At 45.7% G+C, this 13,871-nt stretch overlaps 1 protein-coding gene across 1 annotated transcript in view; it reads right to left on the bottom strand.

Annotated features, from left to right (window-relative positions):
* Positions 1 to 13,871, bottom strand: part of TSPAN5 (tetraspanin 5) — a 203,072-nt gene that overhangs the window by 6,096 nt on the left and 183,105 nt on the right. Inside the window, exons 3-5 of the mRNA XM_051820160.2 lie at positions 9,968 to 10,114; positions 4,289 to 4,459; positions 1,991 to 2,116 (exon numbers count right to left, since the gene is read on the bottom strand). Coding sequence (XP_051676120.1) covers positions 1,991 to 2,116; positions 4,289 to 4,459; positions 9,968 to 10,114 — 444 coding nt within the window. The remainder of the gene's footprint in view (positions 1 to 1,990; positions 2,117 to 4,288; positions 4,460 to 9,967; positions 10,115 to 13,871) is intronic.

Below are 13,871 nucleotides of genomic sequence, written 5' to 3'. Positions count from 1 at the left end.
GGTAAATAGAGTGTAGAGACCTGGAGTCACAGGTTAAAACCACATTGAAGGGGCATGATGACTATCTCCACTTAGGCTCTTCTTGGGGGGGTTTCTATACTTAAATTATTTTTAACTAAATAGTTTATTTTTTAATTTACATTGTAGTCAAAGGCTTAATGGCTCTACTAAATAAAGAATTCAACAAATAAAAAGTTCACGGTCTAGCAGGAAAATAGGAAAGGGCTATAACAATAATCAAATGAAAAGATGTTCAACTTGACTTGTATAAATTTAAAAATACCACAGTAGTATACAATTCCTATCAATTTGTTGAATAAATATTTAAACAAAGACAAAACACTATTTGCAACAGAACTAATAGACATGGGCTGGCTTGCATGCCTTCCTCTCTTTTCTACATATAAGGGAGAACATGCGATATTTGTCTTTCTGTGTCTGGCTTATTCCACTCAACATCACGTCCTTTAGATCCAACCACTCTGCAGCAAGTGACAGAATTTGATTCTTTTTTTATAGTTGAATAATATTCCAGATGTCTACATTTTAATCTATATACTTCTGCTTTACTTAAATGGTTTTTCAATGGGAATGCTTCACTTTAATAACTAAAAACCAAAATGGCATCCTGCTTACATACCACACAGTTCCTAGGGCCTCATCAGAAACAAGGTTCTGCTTTTCTGGGTTAGCTTATTTCCCCCTGTACAAGGAGTGGGGGCGCTGTGATTAGCTTTGAGTTTATGGAGTGAGGTCTCTTTACTCAGAGGATCTGGCTTTCAGAGGGAGGCCTAACACCTTCTAACAGTCTTCAGAGTTCTAACAGAAGCCAATATCAGACAGGAGCTGCGGGCGGGGAGAGCCCAGACAGGGGCTGGAGCAGGTGCCTTAGGCCCTGAGCCCACCGCTGTGCTGCCAGTTGGCCCTTCTCAGAGGAGAGAGGGGAAGGAACCAGCGGCGAAGGCCTCAGAACACCATCCTGAGTGAGTCTCAACCTCCTTCAGAGCCATAGTAACAGGACAGGCCTGCTTTCCCACCTCAGACCATGGCCCCTGCTAACCAGCCAGGCTTCCGCCTAGCACCTTCTACCACTGCACTCAGTGCTCTGCTGGTTGGTGGACAGGCAGGTCTGGGGGAGGACACTTAGGGCCTGAAGGGCCAGGGGCAGGCTGAAGAGTCCCCAGAGGGCTGAGGTTAGGAGCATGCAGGGACGAGAGCAGCAGTGACTCTCACGCTTGCTTTTCCAACACTCAACTCTGGCCTTTCACGTATGATGAGCGAGTTGTGTTTGAAGTCATCCTAGGAACCAGGCACAGGAGTCGGCCCCCCAAACCACCAAACACGTAGTAGAAAGGGGTGGATGATGAAGAGGTTTTACATTTATATTTACTATATGTGTTCCAAACACATCTATTTGGAAAATAAAATATAAGCTGCAATTGCCATGGTCATTAGGACATCCAAGAGTCTGAGTGGCTCCGGTCGTCCCACCATACAGTCCAGCCCTATCTTGTCTCAGACTCTCCACCTGTTCCTAATACTTTGCCCAGAACTAAGTGGGGACAAAGACACCAAGCAGAGAGCTCGCCTATGAGCCTGTCCTCCTGAAGAAGGAACAACAGGTGACGCAGCAGGTGCCTGGCTTTGCCGCTGCTCCACTCCATCAATGGCAGGCCCTGGGATTCTCCAGGTGCCTTGGCTTCTTCCCCAGGAAAAGGGGGACAATGGTGGAGGCTGCTGGTGGCAATGTCCTGAACGTGAATGAGCTAATGCCCAGGGAGGCTCAGAACAGGAACCATCACAGGCTGCCAAGTGAACCTCGGCGATGAGGACTCCTACCAGGAAGATCTGAGCGCTACACCCCCTACGCAAGCTACAATGATGAGTAAGCAGGTGAGAAGCGGTTTCAGGAAGAGAACCACCGTGCCCATCCCACACGCGCTCAAGGGGATGTGCAGCACAGGCCCACAGGGGGCTGGCGCTCACTTACTGCTGGGTCTTTAGTGCAACAGGAGAAGGGCACGCCGCATCGCTCTCGACTTGCATTGGAATCTGTGCAATTGAAGTAAATATTTAGGTTCCAATCATCAGCTCCAAAAGCCCCACAGCACTGCCACTAGAGCAAACAGGAGAGAGTTAGAACATCTCACCTTGGAGGCGACCAGGTGCCTACACTCACACCCGCCAGAACAACACCCGGCTTCGGCCAGCTCTAACCTTCTCTGTTCTATCAGAATTTAAGTCAGACGGAGCCTAAATGACCCCTGTCAAAGCTTCCAAAGTAATTCGGGCTGAAGGTCTGTAAGGATGTGCTGGCCTCTGGTTTACACGACTGGGGAGACCCATCGTGTTGGCAGAAGAAGGGCCGGCAGCTGTATGGCAGGGCCCAGTTAGAACAAGATCTGTTTGGAGTGAGTACACTCTAGAAGGAGAAATGAGAACATTCCAGAAGCACAGACAAGACATGAACAGTAGCAGTGTCTTGGAGAAGGCAACTGGGGCTATGGGTTGGGTACCCAGAGGCCTTAAAATTTTTTGATTTATGTTTTAACACAGTTTCTAAAACAATGTTTTACTGAGGTATGACTGACATGCATAAAATGCATATCTTCAAAGTGTGTAATTCAATAAGTTTCAACAGCTGTATACATCACAAAGCCACCACAATTGAAAGAGTGAACCTATCCATCGGCCCCCCATGTTCTAGGGACTTATTTTCATCATATTTGTTTCTACTCTGAACATTTTTTTAAAGAGCGTGTGTTTACATTTCCAACTTTAAAAAGCCAGCGACCTGATTAAAATAAAACAAACAAGTTGTTAACATTGGTGCATCTTGAAGGGACCCTGATTTTTCTACAAGCCCAAACCCCACTCCCCTGAGTAAGACTCTCTCTATTTCTCTCAGTTAAATAAATTATCAAGCCTGGATCACGCTATGGAGTTCAGGAACAATAGCTACATCAAAACATTACGTTCCATGACAGAAACCTAAAATCACATGAAATAACAGCATTTCCACATCAAGCCGACAGCATCCCCGGGGAAGGTGTATGCGTGTCTGTCTCTTCACACTCATCTGTTCCTCCCAGGGCGTGGCTCGTGCATCCCCAGACGTGGCTACAAAGCTCCATCAGGTCTGTCATCTCTCAGAAATGAGACAGGGCTCAACCCCACACCCCAGCTACAGTTTACTCCACACAACCGTTGCTGCTACGCAACGAAACCGACACAACTCAGCTCAGTGCCAAGTGCCGAAAGCAGAAGGGTGGCCTCCCTCATGGTCGGTGCCCGTGCCACTGAGGTTGCCCTCTAGCTGGGTGGCTCCAGCTCATTCTGGAAAATTGTCTAACCCAAAGAAGGTCACTGGTCTCTTGGGCTCCTATTGGCCATGAACGTTAACGGCATAGACACTGCTGACCAGGCCCACTCGGCTTATCCAATCTCTCGGTGCAGGGGAAAAATGGCCAGTTTGTCCGGTGACACCTCATACCTAACACACAGCCACGTGCATCTCATTAGATGCTATCACCATCTTGTGAGTGAGCCTGTAGCTGGTACTATTTCCACTTTAGTTCTGGGGAAATAAGTCAAGGCCCCATCAGCCCGCGGTCACAGAGCTAATCAGATTTTGGCACCAGCCCTGTGTCTTCGGGCCCCTTGTTTATTCCACTTTGTATTCTGAGCACAACCGCCCCTTTGGTGTACACTGCAGGAGCCATCACACAGTTGTGGACAGAGACCTGGAGTCGGCCAGTCCAGCGTGCACGGCTTCTTCACTTGTGAGAAGCCTCTAGGCCTCAGGAGTTTCTTAACTTGTGGTTTCAACTGCATGTGTTATGATAACATCCGGGTCACCATACTGTGGGAAACTTGTAGACAAATATCTTATTAAGTACATCGTTATGGGCTGTGATATATGGAGGTAAGAAACAAGAAAGGACCCACATTTAAAAATCAAATAAAACTGTAAACCTCTAACAAAGCAATGCCCTTCAAATGTTGATAGGAAAGGACAACTGTAATTGTAACCTTTTGCTTAGGAATCTTCTAATTCAATAGAAATTGAAACAATAAAAATGGGATATTTCTTCTTAGGCTGCAAAGCCTCTATGCCATAGAGCAAGTCAGAAAACAATAAACAACAGAGCAAACAAACAGAAAACCATGCACCCAAGGCAGAGGCAGTTTCCAGCTGGCAGAGATGCAGAAGCCAGGAAGAGTTTTCACTTGGGGTCATCATTTTGAAAAGATTTCCAACTTGAAAATAAACCAAATTTAAACTTACATATTCCTGGGTGAAGTCTATGAGGTTTTGCAAATCAATGTCATCTCTGTACGCTCTGATGTTGTTGTTTATAAAGAAATACAGCTGGTCTTTGATCCAGTCTTTGAAAACAAATGCCAGAACCCCAGCAGTAAGCTCCAGGAAGAAAATAATTCCCAGGAACACAGAAAACTAGGACAAAAGACACATACACAGGGAACAGTTATAAGGGCTACTGTGATCATATAGAGTTAAATGGTTCCGCTCTGAAAAGCTTTGTAATTACATTCAATTGTTACACATCTCCAAAGCAGATGATCTTCAGTTTCTTAAGGCTCATTAATACAGTATTACACTCCAAGAAAGGATTTCTAAAAATTAAAAATAATTTCATAATCACACTTTAGGATCTCTGGTGTTCCATTTGGTAATTAACCAATAAACCCATAAGCAAACATGAATAATAGGAATTTCTCATTAGACCCACATTAAGGCCTAATGAGTTTCTCATGATTAATGTACTGCCAGATGCTTCAACAATGACCTGCCCCCAACTCTAGTAAGCTTTTTCTCACTCAAAAGATAGCCTACTCCATTATTTTAAGGTCGCCTGCCATTTGTTATTGTGGCCTTGATTCTGGGTGCAACCTATTGCTTTTATGGACTCAGACACCATTTTAATTCCCCTTTTGCACCTGCTGTACCACATAAAATAACAGATACGTTCATCTTAGATGAAGAGGTCAAGGAGGAAGTTGGGAGGTGGGAGTGGGAGTGGGGAGTGACTGTGACAACAAGATAATTTCCCAGCATGGAAACAAAACCCCTGGGTTAAGGGCTTTCTCAGGAATGCTAGACATGCACACCTTCCCCAGGAAAGCACCAGGCTCAGGAAACATTTTAAATAACATCAAACTGCAGCCAGAGGCGGACTCCCGGCTCGCTGACGCAACAGGAGCTGAAAGGGAGCAGCCATAAAGCAGTGCGGTAATTGTCTAGAACTCCAGAGAAACTTCCCGCCCATCAGAACACTCAGAAAAGCCTCCTCTTAGTCATACCAACTTCTTGTTGCCGCCTATGGTTCTGTCTACCTCCCACCACCTCCACATGCTGACCCTTCTCAAACCCTTGCACTACAATGGAGAAGTGGGGCTGCGAAGGGCCACCCCAGCTGGGCTGAGGTCCTGGAGGCTGCAGAGTGAAAGGCAAGGCGGGCGGAGGGGGCCGAGCAGTCTGCAGTCTGTGAATTCAGCAAGGAGACATCAAAGAGCCAGACAGCACTGGTGGAGGGGTGCAGCCACACAGTGAACTGATTAAAGGGATACAGGGCCAAATGCCCACGGTTATTCATTCAGCAAACATCTGCTGAATGACTGCCTTGCAGATGCAAGGATGAGGAAGACCATACCCTGCCTTCAAAGACCTCAGGTGACTTGGGGGCAGGGAAGGTGGGAGAAGCCAGTGGGGTGGGGCGACTGCATGTCGGTTGTCCTGTATTGGACAGCGCTCCTCCAGGGTGCCAAGTGCCAGACTCAGTGGTGGAAGACAGGACTGGGGAGTGGAAGGAGGAAAACACTGCCTAGCAGAGTCTAGGATCCCACGGTTTGGGCCCCACACTAGATCCTCCAGCCCCGTCTTTCAGGTTTCCATGGAACTCCTGGTAATTGTCTGCGATGAGTTGACTAGAAAGAGCTTCTAAACAGTTCTTAATTATCATTGGCAGTACCAACTTCAAATTAAGCATTTCTCAATCTACAAAACAGGACAAGCGGGGGAAAAATACATCACATTTGCTCAGTGCCTGCCCCTGGTATCAAGCAACTCCCCTGTCTTTATTGGGCACTCCCCTATGCATGTAAGTAGGACTGTTCTCACACCATGGAAACAATCAAATCATAGTGAGCACGCATGACTGCACACTTAAAACACCAGCATGGAAATCAGCCCCGGTTTTAATTAGATTTTTGTTCTCACCTCCATAAAGGTTAGGGAAGTTCATTTTCCAGCTCCTCTGGTAAATTTTCTCATCATGTTACTTAATATACATATAAAAAATTGAGTCCAGGGGCTGGCACTGTGGCGCAGCAGGGTAAGCCACTATCTGCAGCGCCCGCATCCCATATGGATGCCAGTTCAAGTCCCGGCTGCTCCGCTTTGTAACCGACTCTCTGCTAATGTGCCTGGGAAAGCAGTAGAAGACGGCCCAGGTATTTTGGCCCCTGTACCCAAGGGGGAACCCGGAAGAAGCTCCTGGCTCTTGGCTTCAGATCAGCTCAGCTCCTGCCATTGCAGCCATTTGTGGAGTGAACCAGTGAATGGAAGACTTCTCTCTCTGTAACCTGACTTTCAAATAAATAAATAAATAAATAAATCTTTTTTAAAAAATTGGGTCAAAATTCAATTCATATAAAATATATGGCAGGGACTTTCAAGCCCCAGGCCCTGTGAAGTTAGCTGACCCCAAAAGGGTGGACACTGATTGGAGCTTCATCCACAGGCCTCAGCCAAAGTTAGGAAACTCCACTTTTATTTCCCAGTTGCTTGCTGCCTGGATTTTCCTTTAGCAGTTCTCCTGGTCTTTTATATATATATATATATATATATATATATATATGTATGTATGTATATATATATATGTATGTATATATATATATGTGTGTGTGTATCAGGTTTTTTCCCCTTAAGATTTACTTATTTGAAAGGCAGAGTTAGAGAGAGAGAGAGAGAGAGAGAGAAATCTTCCAACTACTGGTTCAATCCCTAGATGGCTGCAGTGGTTGGAGCCAGTCCAAGCAGAAGCTAGGTGCCAGAAACTCCATCCTGGTCTCCCATGTTGACAGCACAGGCCCAAGTACTTGCGCCAGCATCCACTGCTCTCCCAGGCTTCTTAGCAGGGAGCTGGACTGGAAGAAGAACAGCTAGGATTCAAATCAGTGCTGCCATATGGGATGCCGGTGTCACAAGCTGTGGCTTAACCCACTGTGCTACAACACCAGCCCCATGACATCAGATCCTTAAGGATGTGCGGAGTCAAGTGGACATTTACCGCCTAATTATCTCATAGCTCGTGCTCAAAGGATATTCTGGGCCCAGTTACAAAACTTATTTATTTGATAAGCAGAGAGACAGACCAGACTGACAGAAATCCTTCCCATCTGCTGGTTCACTACTCTACTTCATGCCTGCATGGCTGGGGCTGGGCTGGACCAAATCTGGGAGCACAGTCCAGCTCTCCTCTGTGGGTGGCAGGATTTCAATTACTTAAGCCACCACTGCTCAAGAATTGAGCATTAGTAGGAAGCTGGCCTCGGGAGCTGGAGCTGTGACTGGAACTCCAGGACTCTAAAGTGGAACATGAGTACCTTAAATGTCAGGCTAAGGATATTCTGGGACAGTTTTCATGGTTTGTGCTAAATGTGGAGAGAGGCCATTTTTACATATTCTCCAAGACTTTAAAAAAATCAGAAAAAATTATAATTCTTTATTTCCAATAGAGAACTTTGTAAATTAAGGTGCTGATTTTGAGAAATGTGTCTATTTCTGAGTGTTCAATTAACTCCATTATCTTCAATACAAAAACAAAGTCTACTAAAGGTACTACCATTATAAAAGAAACCATATCCAACTAAATCATATTAAAGGGCTGGCTTCCCTTCAAAGTTTGGAAATTAAAGCTTTATCTGATCAAAGAGTAGCAGCAGGTATGATACGGCCCAATCAGACTACAGAAAGCTAAGTGGGGTGAGCTCAGTACTTGGAAGTACCTCATTGCAAGAAGACTGGCAGGTTGGCAGATCATGGTCAAGGACAAAGCCATCCTCAGAGCTCCATGGCTCTCTGTGAAGTATTTGTGAGAAAAAGGAGGGACCTGGCACGTAAGGCAGATGGGGACTTGGGAATCAAGCCATTCCTGCCATAGACCCATGTACACAGAACAGAGAAGCAGCTGCTCATTAAATTAAACATAAGACCAATTACCCCCAGCGCTTCCCTGTTAGCGTGATTCATGTCAACTTGCAGATGAAACAGCCTCCCAGAGCTTCTGTGAGCCACAGTTGCCCAAAATAGAACCTGGTTGCCCTGGGTGAGGCGGATGAGACCCCTGTCCTTGGGGATCTCATCACAAAGATGCCAGGAGATGCTGTGGTGCAAATGCTGGGGAAGGCATTCACAGACTGCATGGCCACCGGAGTTCTGCATTAGTTATCCTGGGATTTGCTCTTGTTTATTTTTTAAGATTTATTTATTTATTATTTAGACATCAGAGAGAGGGAGAGACAGAGGGGGAGAGAGAGAGAGAGAGAGAGAGAGAGAGAGATCCTCCATCTGTCAGTTCACTCCCCAGATGGCAACAACAGCCAGGGCTGGGCCAGGCTGAAGCCAGGAGCCAAGAGCTTCTTGCAGGTCTCCCACGTGGGGGCAGGGGCCCAAGCATTTGGGCCATCTTCCACTGCTTCTCCCAGGCCATTAGCAGGGAGCTGGATCGGAAGTGGAGCAGCCAGGACACCAACCAGCGCCCACATATGACAGCATCACAGGAGTAGCTTGATCTGGCACACCACAGCGCCAGCCCCTATGCTCTTGTTCAAAATGGAGATGTCCCCACATGATATCGTGCCAACAAGGGCCGGGAATAGCTCTAGTAATAGGTGATAGATGATACAGTACAGCAGTTTTCTGGAAATCCCCACCACCTTGCCTCACCATAGAAATGTGGGGCCTTTTGATTGCCTACTTCTTGGAAAGAGGGTGGATGCTTCACATTCAGGGCTGTGATTCACACGTCCAGCGGAATGCCAGCTCCACACTGACAGGCATATCATGCTGGGCCTCGGCTACATTTACAACCCATTTTAGATACATATACGTAAGCACATGCCATGCGTTCAGCTCTGGAAGCGATCTCCGAAGCACAGCGTTCACGTTCATTCCCGACTGTCACTTTTAATCACTCCTTTACTCCCTGATTAATACCCCCAAATATCCTGTAAAGACTCTAAAAATTATGCCACTCACACAAAGGAGACCTTCATACTGAGTTCAAGGGAGATTTACCTTTTACTGTTTCTCCATTTTCAAAAAACCTACTGCTTGACAGATTTAACCTGGACAGGCCATAGTCACTATGCTTATACCTGATTTCTCTAAGCATTGGCCTGCACAGCTTTCTAATTACCACTTGCAAAGGGGAAATGGGAGAAAAATTACTTAAAAGGATAATTATACATAACACTTATATTAATCATATCATAGAAATCAAATAATTTAATCAATAAATTAAATTAATGAATTAATTATATTATAGAAATCACTTAAATAATTATATATTTAACTTATATTAATTGTGTGTGTATATATATATATATATACACACACACGCACACACACACACAGAGACAGACACATATCTAACTTAGTCCAAGAGATATTTTAGGGACTGAATTGCAAATCCATAATACACATACATGCATGTGCAAAACTTCCATGGATGGGATGGTATCTGTATTATTAAGGAGACCTAGGAGGGAAAAGGAGAGGCAGGATCCCGGGCACTCCCCTCAAAGCAAAGCCAAGACTTGAGCCATATCTTTGCCAGGGCCTTTGGTACAGTTCACTGTCTTGTCTGTGCATGCAGGTGTCCTCCTGATGTAAGATAAAGAGCTTGTCTCTCGGTTCGCAAGCAGAGAGCATAATACTTACGAATTTGAGAAGGAATGTGTTTTCCCGTAGCGCTCCAATGCACCCTGCGAATCCCAAAATGAACATCACTCCGCCCACCACGAGGAAGAGCCACACTGGGTCAAAGCCTCCAAGATCAGTGATGGAAGAGATGTTGGACAGGACTCCCTGGGGGCGGGGAAGAGCACAAAACAAGGCACCAGGATGGGGGGTCAGTTCTGTAATGTACACGATTTATTGCACTTGTCTCCTCCTCTCCCCCAAAAACACAATGGCCATCACCTGATTATCATGTGTGATTAATTACCTTAGAGAAGAGACACACACACACACACAGACATAGATATGGAAGAAATGCTTTTCTATTCACATTTTTGATAAAAATACATGGAGCAAAAGAAAAAACATGACCACAAGAAACTGTCATCAGATTCTGTATGGAGAAGTAGATGCTACTTTTGCTTTCTATGTGCTCAAATATAAGTGTTCTTTAAAAAAAAAAAAAGATTATGGCCAGCGCCGCGGCTCACAAGGCTAATCCTCTGCCTGCAGCGCCGGCACCCTGGGTTCTAGTCCCGGTTGGGGCACTGGAGTCTGTCCCGATTGCTCCTCTTCCAGTCCAGCTCTCTGCTGTGGCCCAGGAGGGCAGTGGAGGATGGCCCAGGTGCTTGGGCCTTGCACCCGCATGGGAGAACAGGAGGAAGCACCTGGTTCCTGGCTTGAGATTGGCGCAGCGTGCCGGCCGTAGCAGCCATTTGGGGGGTGAACCAATGGAAGGAAGACCATTCTCTCTGTCTCTCTCTCTCTCTCTCACTGTCTAACTCTGCCTGTCAAAAAAAAAAAAAAAAAAAGATTTTATTTATTTATTTGAGAGATAGAATTACAGAGAGAAAGGTCTCAACATTTACTGGATCACTCCCCAAATGAGCACAACAGCCAGAACTAGGCCAATCCGAAGCCAGGAGCCAGGAGCTTCTTCCGGGTCTCCCACGTGGGTGCAGGGCCCCAAGCAATTGGGACATCTTCTACTGCTTTCCCAGACCATAGTAGAGAGCTGGATTGCAAGAGGAGCAGTGGGACTAGAACTGGCGCCCACATGGGATGCCAGCACCACAGGTGGAGGCTCAGCCCACTATACCACAGCACCGGCCCCATAAGTGTTCTTGAACAAATAAAAAAATGTGCAACAAAAACACCTTCCCGACACCTAGATAGGAAGGGAGGTCATCTGAAGTCCCCAGTCTCACATGCAGAGGCGAGACAGCTGCCTACTTTAAGCTCTTGCCACTTCTTAGGAAGCAACGGTACAGCGAGAAGCTGAAATGTTTTCCTCTGAAATGTAAGGTAACTACTTCCTCTTTCTCCATGCAGAGGTCAGCTACTGTTAATTTGAAACTGTAGATGTATATGAGTCTAAACATCACCAATTTTTTTTTTATTAAATCTGTTTGGAACTCTCCAATCCAAATACCCCCAGAGCATTGTATAGTTTGCCGTAAATTCTTAATATTGGTTTTCAAAGCACTCCCAACAGTCTGCAAGAACAAAGAGTGTTCATCGGATTTTTATACTTGAGGAAAATGGAACTCAGAGTGGTTTACTGATGGGCTGACAGTCACGCAACCATTGATTTGCTGGAACTAGAACAAAATGTTTCTGCACCCTCTGCCCACCAAGGGGGCCAGGCATCTGCTTCCTGGTTGGCTCTCATCAATAACTGAGTTTAGGAGTTTTAGTCCATTTTAAGTTGTAGAAATAGTTAGAGGAGAGCACTTGGTTTATAGGAGGAAATGTTTCAACAAAAAGCATGAACCTCACCCCCCCCCCAAAAAAAAAAATCAAGGATTTACATAAAGTCACAGGCAGAGGGCTGAGAGGGTACTGAAACAGTTAGGAATGAAGAGTGCATGCACACTTTGGCAGCCACACCCTTCACAAAACCAGACATCAGTGGGTTTGATCCAACTTTCTCTTTCTTGGGTCTTCAAGCTCTGAACTATGAAAACTCACCCCAGGAGGGAAAAGGTTGAAAGCAAACAGAGCAATAAACACTGCAACAGATTCTGCACCTACTCAAGTGCTGCTGAGAAACCACCTGCCTAGGGAATCAGACAAAATTCGAGCGCCCTGTGTTGGGAGAGCACCAACCTCTCTCCTGGGATTGTGTTAACCACAGGGTTAAGACTTGTAGCCTCAATGTTCTGGACCTACACAGCCAGTGGAAGAGTGGACTTTGGAGGCACCTGATAATATTCTTAAAACCCGAAAAGCTTTTCCTAAAGTCTGAAAAGGTGCTTTTTTTTTAAAGATTTATTTATTTATTTGATTTGCAGTGTTACAGAGAGGCAGAGGCAGTGAGAGTCAGAGAGAGAGAGAGAATCTTCTATCCATTGGTTCACTCCCCAGATGGCTGCAACAGCCGGAACTGTGCTGATCTGAAGCCAGGAGCCAGGAGTTTCTCCGGTCTCCCACATGGGTGCAGGGGCCCAAGGACTTGGGCCATCTTCTATTGCTTTCCCAGGCCATAGCAGAGAGCTGGATTGGATGAGGAGCAGCCAGGACTCAAACTGGTGCCCATATGGGATGCCGTCACTGCAGGCAGTGGCTTCAACCACTACGCCATAGCGCCAGCCCCAAAAGGTTTGTTTTTTGTTTTTTTTTTTGTTTTTTTTTTTTTTTGTTTTTTTTTTTTAAGATCTATTTATTTATTTGAAAGACAGAGTGACAGGGAGAAAGGGAGAGACAGAGATCTTCCATTCAGTGGTTTACTCCCCAAATGGCTGCAATAGCTGGGGTTTGGGCTTAACCAAAGCAAGGAGGAACTCCATCCAGGTCTCCCACATGTGTGCAGGGGCCCAGGTGTTTGGGCCATCTTCTGCTGCCTTCGCAGGCACATCAATAGGGAGCTGGATCATAATGCTAGGAATGTTGACATCATGGGTGGTAGCTTTGCTGCATCACAACGGTGGCCCTTTGGAAAGTTCTTTATGGTGAGAAGAAGTAGATTCAGTTTCTTTGGCTCCAGAAATAAGTAGCAGATGTGGAAATGAGAGAGACACATGTCAGAGCCATTGTAATGAGGCATTTCTAACACTGCCAGGTCTCTAGCAACGGATCAGAGATGGCCGCCCTTAGAGGTATAGGCCTCCTCTCACAGATGGGCTGATGCTGTGAACCAACATAGACAGTGGTCTAGGAAGGATGGCCAAATCAGATGGCAAATTGGGACAAAATGACCTTTAGGTTCCTTCCAACTTTAAGACTTACTATGATTTCACCCATTTTTAATGATTTATGACTCATTCTCAAGTCTGAGCAAAGATCAGATTGTTCCCAAACATTCTCCATGGTCCATGGAGCTCAGTGGATTACAGGAAAAATGATCTGAGCAGCTCAGCAAAGCAAGCAAATAAGCAAGTATAGGAGAGCATGAAGCATCTAGATCCTTCCTCCCCAAAAGGCAGGACAAGTGTGACTCCTGATTGTCGGTAGATTCCTGGATCATTTGTCCTCGCTGGGTTTAATTTGGAGGATGAGCATTTGGCTCCTCCGACAAACTCATTTTAATACTTACTCTCCCTAGCCTGCAGGGGCAGTTTTAATTGAGAGGCCTGCAACTGTTTCCATGGCAACAGCAATCATTTGGGGACCAAGCTGGACTGCAGATTCTCCTCATTTCATCCTAAATTCCGGCAAAGACAGGGCTGAAGACAGACACTACCAAGAGCTGAAGGAAACTAATATTCTGCAAAGCACAGGAAAGACCAGCACGGCCTTTATTTTTAATGGACTAAGAACACAGGCAGGTAGTTATCAGTGGAAAATTGCCTCGAGTGCCTCCAGGCCCCCTGGGTGCAAAGACTACATCCTTTAGCAATTTTTAAATTAAAAGTTTCTTTTTTTTTAATTTACAGGTAAAATTACA

Source organism: Oryctolagus cuniculus, chromosome 8, assembly GCF_964237555.1.
Source record: "Oryctolagus cuniculus chromosome 8, mOryCun1.1, whole genome shotgun sequence".
NCBI lineage: Eukaryota > Metazoa > Chordata > Mammalia > Lagomorpha > Leporidae > Oryctolagus > Oryctolagus cuniculus.
This window is presented reverse-complemented; position numbering and strand designations above follow the sequence as displayed.